Source organism: Manacus vitellinus, unplaced genomic scaffold (genome assembly GCF_001715985.3).
Source record: "Manacus vitellinus isolate BGI_N305 unplaced genomic scaffold, ASM171598v3 scaffold_22_pilon, whole genome shotgun sequence".
Classification (NCBI taxonomy): domain Eukaryota; kingdom Metazoa; phylum Chordata; class Aves; order Passeriformes; family Pipridae; genus Manacus; species Manacus vitellinus.
The window spans coordinates 2,641,603-2,655,833 of record NW_021939632.1 but is presented as its reverse complement, the minus strand read 5'-3'; the positions used below and the strand labels follow the sequence as shown (position 1 = coordinate 2,655,833).

Sequence of the window (14,231 nt, the reverse complement as noted above, 5' to 3'; positions counted from 1 at the left end):
AATGAGGGGGACTTGTTGCCAGCTGAGGTCTTGGGTTGCACCTTCAGACACAGGATGGCTGTGAAATTTGGATTGTGTTATAGCTCCTCACATCTGACTTGCCGAAGGCCTGATGGGATAAGCACAGTTATTACTGGGCAAACTCACAACTGCTTTTGTCTGCCAGGGAAGTTTGTGCCTGGTGTGGTAGTGGCTCTGGAGGTACCGGCCACAATTACACAGCAACCCACAACAGCCAACACACACTCGGCACTGAGGGTGTGAAAAGCCCACTGTTAAGCTGCTGTCCTGTGCAGTGTGAGGGACTCCTGTGCTAACCTCCTGTCCTGTGCTAAACTTCAACACTCCCTTGAGCCACCTTTGTAAGGCAGGATGCAGAGCATCCCTGCTCATCTACCAAAGAAGTAAACTAGTCTCTAGAACAGTGGACAAACCCCTAACTTCCCTGTTTGCTTTGGGACAACTTTGCTCATCTAGAGAGTCAGCACAAGGCTGACACCCACATGGAACTGTGAACTTGCACTTTCAGGGCTGTCTCATCCTGCCCTTTCACAACCATCATCTGATGCTGGATCATGGCTTTGTGCCACTTTCATGTTCAAATTGCAGCCCAGCAAGTGGCATGTGTTCCATGTGGCAAGTGTTCCATGATCCACCAACCCAGGCAGGTCTGATACAGCAATTCACCTTAATTGGACTTAGCTCCTTGCCCAGGTGAAGCAGGTGCTTGGCTGTCACAGGGGCTTACTGAAAAATAATGCAAATAACACACAACCAGGAAACCCCCAGCCACCAACTTTATATTGATGTTTCAGTGAAGTGTGTTGGTGAAATGGATCCAGAAATACACAAAATTTTCAGGCATTGCTGAATGTTTCAGACACTGAGGAACAACAAATGAAATAGTGCAAGGCCACTACTGTTTTATGCATTCCACGTTCCCCCATCCTCAGCTCAACATCTCTGGGTGCAAACTGGTGTTAATGGGAAGGATATTGCCCATAAAACCAGAAAGAAAGGGCTCCCAGGAAAGCTTGAGTTCAGAGTCTAATGGGGTATAATTTTTGCCTCACCTGATACTTCCAAAGCTCAGCAAGGGAGAACATCTTCCTGGCCATGTTGGGCTGGGTCCTGCTGGGCTTCACGACCTCAGGACTTCCCGTGTTTTTCAAACTTTAATGCCAAACTTTCTTTGGTGAATAATTTTCACATTTGAAGGAGTTACCCAACTAAAAGACAAGTAGTAGGCAATAGTAACATGTTTCAAAGGGCAGCAGAAATCCACAAAGTTGCTTTAAAAATGTTTACGTAAAATAAGCTTCATCTTAATAATTTTTGCTTGTAACACACTGTTGTGTTCTGTGTGCAGTTTTTCCATAACTCTGTTCTAATGGGTTGCATGAGAGCCTGGATGCAAAGTAGCCATGAGGAGATGGGGAAGATCCTCCAGGAATTACTTTGCATGTGGAAATGGATTTCAGTTCAGCCACTTCAGAGCAATTTTTTGTTTACTTTCCACTGACATGAAATCAGCCACGATTGCATCGCATGCGGGATTGGTTAGCCAGTTACATAATGCTTAATAAATCCAAGAGAAATAATATAAAACACATCACCCAGTCTGGGAAGTGGAACAGTATCTCAGTCAGTGTCACTAACCCACCCGGGCCTGGCATCGTCGAAGCATCTGAACCAGCGCTGGGGGGGTGCAGGGTTGTGCTGTTGCATGATAGATGTGATTAGGAAAAATGCTTGCGGCATGTGTAGGAGCCTTGAAGACAGACAGATTGCATGGGCAGACTGTGTGTGATGGTGAGGGTCTATCAAAAAGCAGAGGTCACACTCCCGCAGGGAGGGCAGCTCACCCCGTCCCGCAGGGCAAGGCAGGCACGTGCTCGCCCAGCTCCAGCTGTATCTGCTGCTCATGTAGGGTATTACCTCACTCTAATAATTTTCCTCTGAGTACTTCATAAAATCATAACGACCCTGTAAACAGAGAGAGCAAGATTAGGTGATTAATTATTTACCACAGATTATTTCTGCAGTGGCATGTGGAAGAGAGAGAACATTTCACTGGTGGTCCCAGGGGAGTGAGAGGGAAGGGAGGCGACCCAGGTCAGGGTTGCCAGGCTAAACACAAAACTGTGGTGCCCACTTGCACCTGAAAAATGGGGTGTGCAGGAAGACTACAGGTACCTCAGGGTCTGCAGTGCCAGCGCCCTGGCTCTCCCAGGACAGCTGTCCAGCCCATGGGTGTATCTCTCCAGCCACAATCCACTGCTCTGCACAGAGCAGTTTTTGGCCTCCTTTCCCACATTTCCCTGCCTTCTCTGCTCCCCCGCTTTGCCTCTAGTCCCAGAGGAGACCTGCTGATGTCTTCACCCACGCTGTGGCTAACTTCCAGCAGAGGAAAAGCTAGGGATGAAGGGGTTAATTACTACAGGCACAGCGCAAGCCAAGCCTGTAAGTGACTCCCTATTGCTATTTCGAAAAAAGGCTGCCTGGAAAGGGAAAGGAAAAAAAAAAAGAAAGAGAGGTTTACTTTACAGCCATCATTATTTCATCTGCAGAGTTTATACAATGGAAAATAAAAGCCAGGCTACGCGAAGTCGAATCATTTCTGTTTCATTAATGGTATGGAAATCGTTTTGTTTTTATAGGGGAAAAACAAATGTGAACTTGATGTGTGTGTGTGTGTGCGCGCGCACATGCAGCTCCCTTCATTGCAAAGGGCAGAGCAGTGAAATCCAGAAATAAAAAATGACTCAGAGGCCGTAGGATCTATGAGTCAGTTGAGCTGCTGTTGTTTTTAAACACAAGCGAGAGCACGGTATGGCAAATAATTGCCCCTGCAGCCTCCCCACCACAGCTGTCCAGCCCAGCACAGCCACCCTGGGGCAGTGTGCTGCTCCCTGCCAGCACCCAGCTGGACACCAGCTGGACCCGGGCTCAGCACCCACAGAGCCCCGGGATCCAGGCAAGGGCCCTAAGGGATGGAGCAGGGGCTGTCCCCACAGGAGCAGCATTGGGGATCAGAAAGTGAAATCTGGGAAGGAAACTTGAGATCTTGTCAGGTGGATGGAGGAGACAAGTGGCTCTATGGGCGGACAGAGGAGCCCTGTCATTGCCCACAGGCGCAGACATCAACTGACCGAAATCAAAGGGAAACTGCTCCGACCAAATTCTCCCTGCCAAGTGCCAGGAATCACCTCGCTGGCCCCTGGCACTCCAGCTTGCCTGGATGCTGCCAGCTTTGTTGAGGTGCAGCCCTGCGATATGTCTATATGAAATGTCCTAACACCCCAAAAGCAGAGTCATTGTGCTGACACATAGAAAACTTGTGAAATGGACCCAAGAAATGTCAGAGATTACCAAAGGAGAAGTATGGACAGTAATCTGCAGAGCTCATCTCTCCCCGGGGTGAAGTTAGATCATGATGTAATTTCAGCATCCAAAGGAGATTGGAGGAGCCTGCTTGGTACGATCCATACCCAATTTACTTTGTAATGGGACTAAGCAGTATTTGCTAAACACTTAATTTAAAGGGATATTCTCACAAAGGAAAAATAAGTGGTGGAATAAGTCAGTTACCAGCCTGTTTGAAGAAGGTCCAAGCGAACCAGAAATGTATACTGCATGTCTTCCTGGCACTGGGAAGCACTGATGTCTAATGCAATCAAAATCAGTCCTCTTTTATTCACCAGGAAACATTTCTGGCTCATTCCTTGCTCCATACTGTACTCTGCCAAGTACAGTATTTATAATGCAGGGAGATGTGGGACCACATACCTGAGCGCAGAGCCTGGTCCTCTTATCCGAAGGCAGCCTGTGTACTGCTGGGTTTCCTGGCAGAGCCGGTGGCTTGTGCCTTGCAAAGGCAGAAAATAGGATAATAAGTTTTTTCAGCTCCATTTGGTCTGCTCTATCTCTCCTATGAAGAGTAAAACACATGGCTGGAGAAGAACAGCCCAATACTAAAAACGTCTTTGGTTCAGCAGCGGAAAGTAGCACCAGACCCCACCACTGGAGAACAGAAGTATGCTGGAGGAAGCCAAGCTGCTTCCGAAATAAAAGTACAGCATTTTGAGGTCTGGTTCTGGGGAGATTCTGCAGCACAGCAGGATGCCACAACAAGACCAGGTGCTTTCCAACAGCTCAAGCTGGACCTGACTGCAAGAAATATGGGACCTCTGATAAATGGTCATGCCGGGCAACTGCAATGGGAGCTTCTGACCCTGTATTGGATCTCCTGCCAATAAGGACATAGGCATTACCCTGATGCCCAGCCATGGCACTGGGTGTTGCTTCGTGGAGGAGGCAACTCAGGAATAACGTGCTGATGGAGAACACCAAGGACCTGGTGCTCTAACATGGGTCAGCGAGAGAGCAGAGCCCATCAGCTCTGCTGTTGGTTTAGTATTAAAAACAAAATACTGCATTTATAAAAGGGAAGGAATTTGTTTGTTCTCATAATAATTTTATGAGAGGCTCTGTTATTGTGTAGTTGTGTCATTACCCGTGGATGAAAGCCCAAGGTAAAGCCTAATCCTAAACTTGCCGGCAGACAAAGGACTCGCCACTGATCCCAGGCTCACCAAGGTGGGAAAGCAGGTCCCAGCACAGGCTGGATTTCCATCAGGACACCTACTCAGGTGTTTCCAGGAACAATATGTCTGCAAGGTCGAGGTGGAAGTGCTCCCTAGTCCTGCATTTTCATGTGTTGCTGGTTAGAGAAAGCTGCAGATCACCTCAACTAATCTCTGTTGCCTTAGTCTCTCCACGTGCAAAACCTGGGGATTACAGGTTAACTGACCTGCATGGAAAACATAATGCAGAGAGCTCCCGGAGCCACCACAGTAACAGCAAGCTGGGCAGCCCTCTGTGACTGCTGAATTAGTGTCAGCCCCACTCCGGGGTACTTGGAGATACACATGAAAGAGGGGCTATGTAGAGCATTTATGACTTGAAAATTATCAATTTTTCTTTGTCATTGAGAAATACAAGCAATGTAAGGGTAATTATCATGGCAAGACAGAGCATAATCTGAAAGTTGTATAATGGAGGTCCTGGGTGGCAGAGGCCTTAGTCCCCTTCCACCTTGGGAAGGGGAAAGCTGGGGATCTCACACCAAGCACCTTTCCTTAAGCCTGTATAGTGTTTAGGTGTTCTGAAAAAGCATGTCAGGGAGAATACGTGAGAATTGAAAGTGTTCATTGCCTGCACATGCCGTTGCTTGGGCTACAGAGCACTTTCTCCTGTGCTATAACAAATGCACTGTGCCTGCACCTCCATGCACCCCAGGCTTGCTCCTTAGTGATTTCCTCTCTGTGGGGACTGCAGTGTGCAGAAAGCTGGAGCCAGAGTTGGGTGGTGGATGACCTACCTGCTCTCTGAGAATGCACTGGTAGAGAGGGGCTCACAAAAGCCCCCTGCTATACTGTTACAGCTGCAGTAAGAGCAGCTGAGCCCCTGGCAAATGAGCAAAGAGCTCATCTGTTGGGGGCTGACTACCTCTGTGGCTGCAGTATGGGACCGGTATGAAATTCCCTTGGAGAGCTGTTTTCAATGACTCTTTTATGGGGAAAGATGATGGGTTATTGACTGCAGCAGTGGTGCTTCAATGGGCTTTGCAGGTGGCCAAGTAGAGAGTGTGGGCAATGAGAGGCGGGAGAGCTTCCCCGACACGCATGAAAAAATATCCTGGTGTCCTTGGGTGGTGGTATCACCCCCACTGCTCTTGCCAGAGAGACACAGGCACTTCTGGCGTCATTTTTTCTTTATTTCTTGACTTGAAAATCATCTCATATGCTCTCAGTAACCTCTCTGGGGTCCCAGTTATAGATACCAGAAGATTTGATCCCGCTGTCATGCACAGGAGAACAAGCCTTCCTATTGATGGTAAGCCAAGCTCGCTGTGAGCCCACCTATCGGTGACTTCAAACCATCTTTCCAACTGTTGTTCCACAGTAACTTTGACTAACTGTACTATTTATTGGCTCACATCACATCCTTATGGCTTCAATTTATTTTTGGAAAACTCAACCCACATTTAATTAGTTTATAGTTTGTTCCAAGTTTTGCTTATCCAGATTTTTTTTTTTTTAGCTTTTTTTTTCTTGAAGTTTGTATTTTGATGTTTAGCATTTGCCTTGGCAACATCTGGAACCCGTTTATGGAAGTGTATTGTTACTTTTACTGCTCGTGCAGCTTTATTAAATCATCTGACTATTAATATTGAAAGTGTTCATCTGGGTCTAATCAGGGCCAAGATGAGTGATGTGGCAGTTAAATTGTACCTACGAGCTAATGGTTCAAGGACACAAAGTCCTGAAGAAGCTTGTAGTGGGCTTTGTGCTCTTCTTTTAACTTCCTAGGAGAAGAATGAAGGGGAGGGCAAGAAAAAAAGAGATATTCCTGCTCTGACCTTTCTTGCAGAGCAGATAACAGAATCACAGCCTGAGCTAGTTTAGAACAATTTGTCTCCAAAGAATTTTGTCCGGTTACCACTATATTTCTGGATCTCATTTCCATATTTAACTCTTTCATCTGCCCTGGTTTCTCTGCTGCACAGTGCAGGCAGCTGCCAAGTCCAGATCGCCACCAGACACAGCAGTACAATATTGGCGTTTTGCTCTGAGATCTCGAGTAAACCCTTGACATAAATAAGTAAATAACGTATCTGGTAGGTATAAATACATAAATAACAAACCTCATCCTGTACCAGCAGCTTCCACAATCTGGATTTGTCCTTTTGCTGCTCCTCTGCAGGGCCCCCAGTTATCCCTGGGTGATGGTGCTGAGCCCACAGTCCTGCACAAGCCTGCTGCAAGCACAGCACGAGCCGTGGCATGGATGGGTTGAGCTGAAGGGGTGAAAGAAGAACTAAGGCAGCAGCACCAGTAGAGCATAGACCTGGCTGTGACAGGACTTGGGTTTGGGAAGGGGAAACCAATTTACCTTCAGTTCCTTGTTCCCATGTAGAAACACCAACAGAGTTTGTAGGGCGTAGTGGCTGCCGCTGTAGGTTGAGAGCTGCACACAAATGCTTGGGCTTGATTTCTATCCCACCTCCAAAACTCTCATCCTCCAGAGGAGTTTTGCCTGGGATTCTGCAGACTTTGCCCTGGCAGAGTGAAGTGGGCAGTTGAGGGCAGTTCATGCTGGCTGCAAGTGCTTCAAATCCCAGCCGAAGCCATGGTTTTGGTAGCTAACCCTTGGATGGATGCGGGGCATTGGATCTGTTGAGATCACCCACAAAATCACAAGGCACTTCAGCAGGGCCAGAGAAGCCCCCTGGATAGGGGGTGCTGAACAAGAGGTTGTGGGCAATATCTTCACCCACTCTGCTCTCAGCTCCCCTACCACCTGGCACAACACAAACCCTGCTGAGCTGCACTTTAAGCCTGGCATGGGTCACTTAAACCAAAATTTCCTCCTTCCAGCCTTTAGATGTAACAGGCTTTTCCGCTACAGCCAGGTTTCCCCTCTGCCATTAACCTTGGCCCTACGTACGAGGCCACAGGAGCTTGTAAATGGTTTATTTCTGTGTGGGAGCCTTCCAGCAGCTCTTTATGAGGGTCGCAGGGAGGGGGGTCTGGGCCATTGAGGGAAGCAGAGCAGGCACATGAGATGCTGTCAGAGCAGACTGTGCGCTCTGGATTTGGGGAGAAGAGTTGTTAGAAACCCCTTTTTGCTATTGAGACAATATTAAAGAGGGTCCTTAGGCTTGGCCCTGGACCACAGACAGGTGACAGATGTGACTACCAAGGACACAGGAGGTCCTGCAGGTTGCTCACAGACCTGGGGGTGCTTGTGGGTGTGTTCCTGGATCAACAGGGCCCTGCTTGCAAGGGCTGAGGCTTGGCAAGCCACAGTCAGGGATTTTGCAATTTGTTTCTTCTTCATACTAACAGCTGGTGATGGAAAACCCTGTGATGGCTGTTGCAGTACAGTGAGCCAGGACTGGCTTTTCCATAGGGGCTGGGAGCACCCAGCAGTGCTGGGTGCACTGGGGACATGGCAGCCAGAGAAACACGCCCCCATGGATGGCCCAAACCTTCAAAAAATTAGCTGCTGTAGTTCAGGTTCATACCTGAACAATTTGGAGTGTATATATTTAAGTAAAAAAAGTATAAATATACATTTCTACATAAGCCACTTAGTGGCTTGTTTTGCTTTTTTTTTTTTTTAAGGACATCTAGCAGCCTTAAAACAGGAAGTTTAAATTTAGCTGGGATTTATCCCTTAACCAAGCATGGTTCATGCGCCCTTTCTATAAAAATAGAGATAATGTTATGCCTGTGAGATACAGGCAGAGCAGCTCCCCACAGGCAGCAGTTATTCCTACTGCTGCAGCAGATCCATGGCTCTAGGGACAGGAGAGCATCTGATGCTGGGATAGGGCAGAGCGGGCAGTGGAGCCCTAGAGGGAGCAGCTCCTGTTGCCCCAGAGCTTGGAAAGTCTCAGCCCATCATTTCTTGCAAAAACACAGATGCTCAGGGTGGCAAACATGCTTCTCAGGTGGCAAACACACCTCCCAGCTTGGGCTCATTGAACAGGCAGAGGGAGGACGAGGAGACAGCAGGAGAGAAGGGAGCTATCCCAGACTGGCCATGCCTCCCTCCCCAGCACCTCTCCTCCTGCTGGGAGGGGAATAAATGAAGTCTTCAGGCATGCAGAGAGCTGGGGATGTCCCTTTTTGAACACTGCATGTGCTCAGGATGAGGGGAAATGCCAATCTGAGCCTAGGTTGTAGAGGAAGAAGTAAATTTCCCCTTGATGATAAAGGGTACAGGAAAAGCAGAGGGAAAATGCCGCTCTCTGCGGCTTCCCAGGCTCTGCAAAGCTCCTGTTCAGTGGGACCTGCCTCTGCACCAACAGCATCCCCCCATCTCCTCTAGGCTTTGGCGTAATACAGAACACATTTGACTGAGCAGTGGAGCAAAATTGCTCCAACCAAAATAGATTGGATATTAGGAAGACATTTTTCATGGAGAGAGTAATCAGACATTGGAATGGGCTGCCCAGGGAGGTGGGGGATTCACTGTCCCTGGAGGTTTTAAGATGAGACTGGATGTGGCACTTAGGGCCATGGTCTAGTAACCACAGTGATGTTGGGTCAGGGGTTGGACTTGATGATCTTGGAGGTCTTTTCCAACCCGATTGATTCTATTCTGTGATTCTAAAATGAAAGCTTAAAAAAAGTGCACGGAGAAATAGGGTCAGTTCAGACTGCTTCTCCACTGTTTGTGTGAATTACTGAAAGTGCCCCACTCTGGGCCAGCACGGCCCCACTCACCCTCTGCCCCCTCTCTGCCCCTGCAGCCTGCAGTGCCAGCGCTCGCCGCAGCCTGAAGACCAACCTGTGCAAGTGGTGCGACTCCACGTCTCCTGCCTGCGAGGAGAAGGTGTGCTACAGCAACTGCAACCTCAACTCCTACTGTGAGGACCCCTACGAGATCTGTGTGGCCATATGGTGAGAGGAAATGCCCATTGTCAAGGGGAGATGTGGGGGAAGAAGGGGTTTGCTGGGTGGGAGCTCATGGAAATGCACATGCATGTGCCCCTGTGCTTGGATTATTGCCCACTGAACTAATTCAGGACTTTCTCTTCCTCTTTCTGTGACTCCACTATAATTAAAGTTACAATTCACTGTAAAAAAACTATTTGGTCTGCCCTATAATTAGTACCAGTTTATTTTCTAAATAAATTAAGCATTTAAGTACCCGACACAAAGAGTGGTAAGTTTGCTGTGGGATCTCTAAAGCCCCGTAAACCTCTGAATTGAGCTTTATGAGCTGAACCCAAGGGCAAACCAGCAACTCTGACCTCCAAGTCTATGATGTCCTCCTGCATCAGGCTGGTAAAACCTTGGTTCACATGCAGGGGTGCAGCTGAGGTCTGTCCCCATCCAGCACATGGATATCTGAGCTGACACCAAACTGGAGTTTAACACATTGGGTTTAACCCACCTCCTTCCTATCCCCTGAAAAAACCCTTTTCTGCTCCTGCGGGAGGTGCCTGGAAAGGAAACGCAATCTTGCATTTCAGGCCGAGCACGCACTGCATGGTTTGGCCCGGAAGAGTGCCTCCCTCAGCTTTCTGGTCCTCATGAGCAAAACTAAAAAAACACCCATTTTGGGTCTGCCCAGAGTGATTTTCCTCTTCTTTCCCTTTTAATTTGGCTGCCAAAGTGAAAGCCAGCCAAGCACTTATCGCTAGGCTTTATCTCAACCTGCTAATTAGCGTGAATGCTGAACGCCAGCTTTCAGTAGGAGTTTGCCTCAAGATAATTGTTGCATTATGGACTTTTAAAAAAGCAAAACACAACAAGAAACCCAAACAAACAAACAACAAAATCCACCCCCTGCCTCAAATTCCCCTACACACATGGAGCAGCCACCTTAAATCCTGGGTAGGCAATCCAACATCTCCATGGGTTTTCCCATGGACAGCCCACAGGAAAAAGCAGCATGAATCCCCACACCAGGAAAGCAGCCCCACTGCATTGGGTAGAACTGCACCCTGCATCATATATCAGATGGAGTGAGGCAGCTACAGAGTCACAAATATCCTGCCTACCCCTCCCAGTGTCTCCAATCCCTTTCTAAGGTCCACCCATAGAATAAGATCCCTGCAGACAGGACTCACCTCCAAGCCAGCCTTGCTGCTCCTTGCTCACTTGCAGAGGCATATTTGGATCATCTGAACTTGTCCTGTGTAGGGATTGCAGTCACAGCAGCAGCTTTGCCTCCATGCTCTTGAGCACTGTGCTCACATCCTCCAGGTGCCCAAACTTGGCAGTCCATAGAGAAGGACTAGGGCTCTTCAGCTGCAAGAGCACCCTCCTAGGGCTCTTCTGCTGGAAGTTCCTCTGTCAAATTACCTGGTAGCTCCAAGAAAACATGGGGAGCACTGAAATCAGTGGACTTCATCAGGGAGAGAGTGACAAATTTAGGTTCTTTCCCTGGCTTTTATATATGACTTCCCAGCTGACATCAGAGACATTGTGAAACCTCTCCATACCTTCACCCTCTCACTTTGCATGGGCAAGTCAGAAAGCAGAAGCTATCCCTGAAAAAGTAATTAATGGTTGTGATTTCCTTTGAACTCCCCCAAGAGTAGCTGCACTGCTCTCCAGCCACCCATAGCCCATGCAGGGCTAGTCATTCCCCATCACTGCCTTGGAAACATGAAAAGTGCTATGTTACTCTGCCTCCTCTGGGGAAGGCTCCAATGGAAGAGATGTCCTGTGTATTATCTGTGGCACAATTCCCCTTTTACTAATACCAGCCCACACCTCTCCACTGCACAGGAGAAATTTGGGCAGCAGAGACCCCCAGCCTCTGCTGAGGCACAGGTGTTGTGACTTGTATTGCGGCAGAGGTGACGTACAAAGTCATGTATGATGGTCCTGTGGGACCCTCATTTTGGTGAGTTTCCTTAGGACTGTACAGCCCCAAAACCTGCTGGTCTAGCAGCTGGTGTTAGTAAAAGGGGAGTTTTGCCCCAAAAAATGCACAGGGCACTCATGCTTAGCATTGGCCCTACCTGATCCAAGATGCAATTATGAACTGGTGAATTATCTACTGGAAACAATCAGAGTCTCTGGCTCTCATCCTACTATTCGTGTGTGCCAAACGTTTCTCTTTTCAGCAAAGAGACAAATGGCTTTAGCACAAGCCGTCCAAAAGCATGTGTAATTAGAATTACACCAGAACTGCTGCAAACAAGTCATTCCCTATGCAGCTTAAAACAAATTATCTCAGAACCAGGTTTAAGGTGACAGGCAGGTGACACAAAGGCTGAACTGCCAGACTGTGTCGGTTCATTTGTAACACGCAGGAGACAGGACAATGAGAGCATCAGGATCAGCACACTCTGCCACAACCCCCACCGCCCCATCGAGAACCTCATGGTCCCCAACTACAACACCTCTCGCTGCATCATGGCCCCCCAGCCCAGCGAGGACGGGGTCATGTACATCTGCGGCTGCGTGGATGAGCAGGAGTGCAACGACAAACTCATCTTTGAAAACCACACCAACGGTGAGTGCTTTCGTTCGTGATATTTACGGGGGGAGCAGCACCCAGTGCCAATGAGGAATCACTTGTATTTCCAGCAGAGTGGGAGATGCAATGGCACAAGGGGCTCTTTCAGCACCTTCTTTGAGCTCCCTGTATAAAAGCCAGTTAAAATCTGTACCCCATTAGTGAGCCTAGCTTTTTGCCTGTAGCCAAAGCATCCTTCCATGCAATACCTCCAGCCTTTGTCTGGAAACATTAGGTGATGGAAAATCCACTGTATCTCTTGGTGGGCTGTGCCCTTCAGCACAGGGTGAATCAACTGGGGAACCCAAGGGCTGATGTAACCCAGTGTGAGTCAATGCTCTGAAAGCTTTAAATAAATCATGTTGGAGCAAATCTTGCCCCAGAACACCCCCACGGGAACTGCTGGCATCCACCGTGGCTGCAACCCCAAAAGGTGGAGGTGCCGGGGCACAGGGCTTGGCACATGGTGGTGCCTCCCCTGCTGCTCTCCTGGGGATCCCTGCAGTGGAGTTTCTCTTGGGCAGGGACAGCTGGAGCTGCATACACATGTTAGTGTGGCTTGGCACGCCTGTGGATGCTTCTGCAGATGGCTGGAGATTCAACAGGAGCTGTAAATCCACAGGAGGGAAAACTAAGAGGCAGCCCATTTCTGTACCTCAGGAGGGTCATATACTTTGGAAATGCTTCCAACCAGATCCTGAGCCTTTGGGGGCTTGTCCAAACCTCCCTAAGTCCAAATGAACCAGGTTTATCCCAAGTGTCCATCAAGAATCTGACCTGTAACAAAAGCAAAGCGAAACTCCTCCAATTTTCCATTATCACAGAACAAGGAGATGCTGAAAATGAGCCTCAGCAGAACCTGCAAGCCAGCAGCATAGCTTCCCTGCAACACAAGGAAAAAAGAAAAACATCACATAAAATGCAAATTCTCTGAACAAACAAGCCACTTTCAATGGAGGCAAATGATGCTAAATTTGACAGTTCTTTGCTGCTTCCCCAGCCAAACATAACAGGTACACACACTTCTAGGGAGAGATAGTCAAATCCCAAAGCTAGGATATGTAATTTCACACAAAATGACAACTGGCTCATTGGAAATGCCACCCCCAGCAAAGGCTCCATAACCAGCCTTCTCCTGCCAGCTAGCATAAAAAAGTGCTGAAAGTCGTAGAGGGAGCAGTGCAGGTCTTAAACAATTCTCTCCTCTTTGTTTTGGGTCATGGGGCCAGCTTTGCAAGCCCCAGCCTCACAGACCCCATTCTTTACATCCTTTTCTCCTGCTTTAAGGAATCATTTGCATTTTAAATATTAACTTCTGATCATATTCAATGGTATAGACAACACCCGAGCAGAGTAATATCTAATAGAGACAAGCACTTTTTGGGCAGCTGAAGTAGGCAGGTTTTTCTCTATTTCTCGATTCCTTAAGCCCTGCTTTCAGGCCTGGGCTGCTGGGTGGCACTGCCCTCACACTGAGGCTGCAGGGGACTCCATCAGGCCTCAGAGACCACCCTAATGAATACACAGAGGCACCATTTTCTAAAGTTGCACATGCAGGAGCCCAGCGGACACCCTGGGGAGGTGCTGGGCAGGGTGGAGTATGCAAAGTCCTTTCCACCTCTGCTCCAGCTGAGCCTGGCCCTGGAGCTCCATCTCCCCTCAGCAGAGATGAAAAGACCCCGGGAGAGATGCTCAACAAGGTGTGAGTTTACAGACCTGTGGTTATTGCCAGAGCAGCTACATTTGCTTGCTGTAGAAGAGGTCTAAGCCCTGCTGCAACCCCTGTGTATCAAAAGACTTCCATCAGGATGGGGCATCCTCATGAAGGAATTTCCTGAAGTTGTATTAACGTCCCCTTTTCAGGACTTGTGCATGCAGCTCCCTTAAACTCTTTCTTCAGAGTTTCAAAGATGGGATCTGAAGCATCGGGTAAATCCATTAAAGCAGTAGGTGATATCCAGGCCTAACGCTTTCCAAAATAAACATATTCCCGAGTTAGTTATTGATTTATATCAGTTTAGGTTGATCTTGTGGTTTAAACCTGATGCCTATTTTAGAAACGCTTTCACAGCCTTGCAGAAATTAGCTGCAGCACAATTTTTTGAAATTTGCCAAGGAAAATAGCTAAACGCTCTGTTTTTCCAGAACCTGAATTATGATCTGCACACACTGAGGTCAAG

The 14,231-nt window shown here is 48.2% G+C and overlaps 1 protein-coding gene across 1 annotated transcript in view; it reads left to right on the top strand.

Moving 5' to 3' along the window:
• Positions 1 to 14,231, top strand: part of LOC103756932 (TGF-beta receptor type-2) — a 31,553-nt gene that overhangs the window by 9,833 nt on the left and 7,489 nt on the right. The window contains 2 exon segments of the mRNA XM_029959827.1: positions 9,326 to 9,476; positions 11,846 to 12,048. Coding sequence (XP_029815687.1) covers positions 9,326 to 9,476; positions 11,846 to 12,048 — 354 coding nt within the window.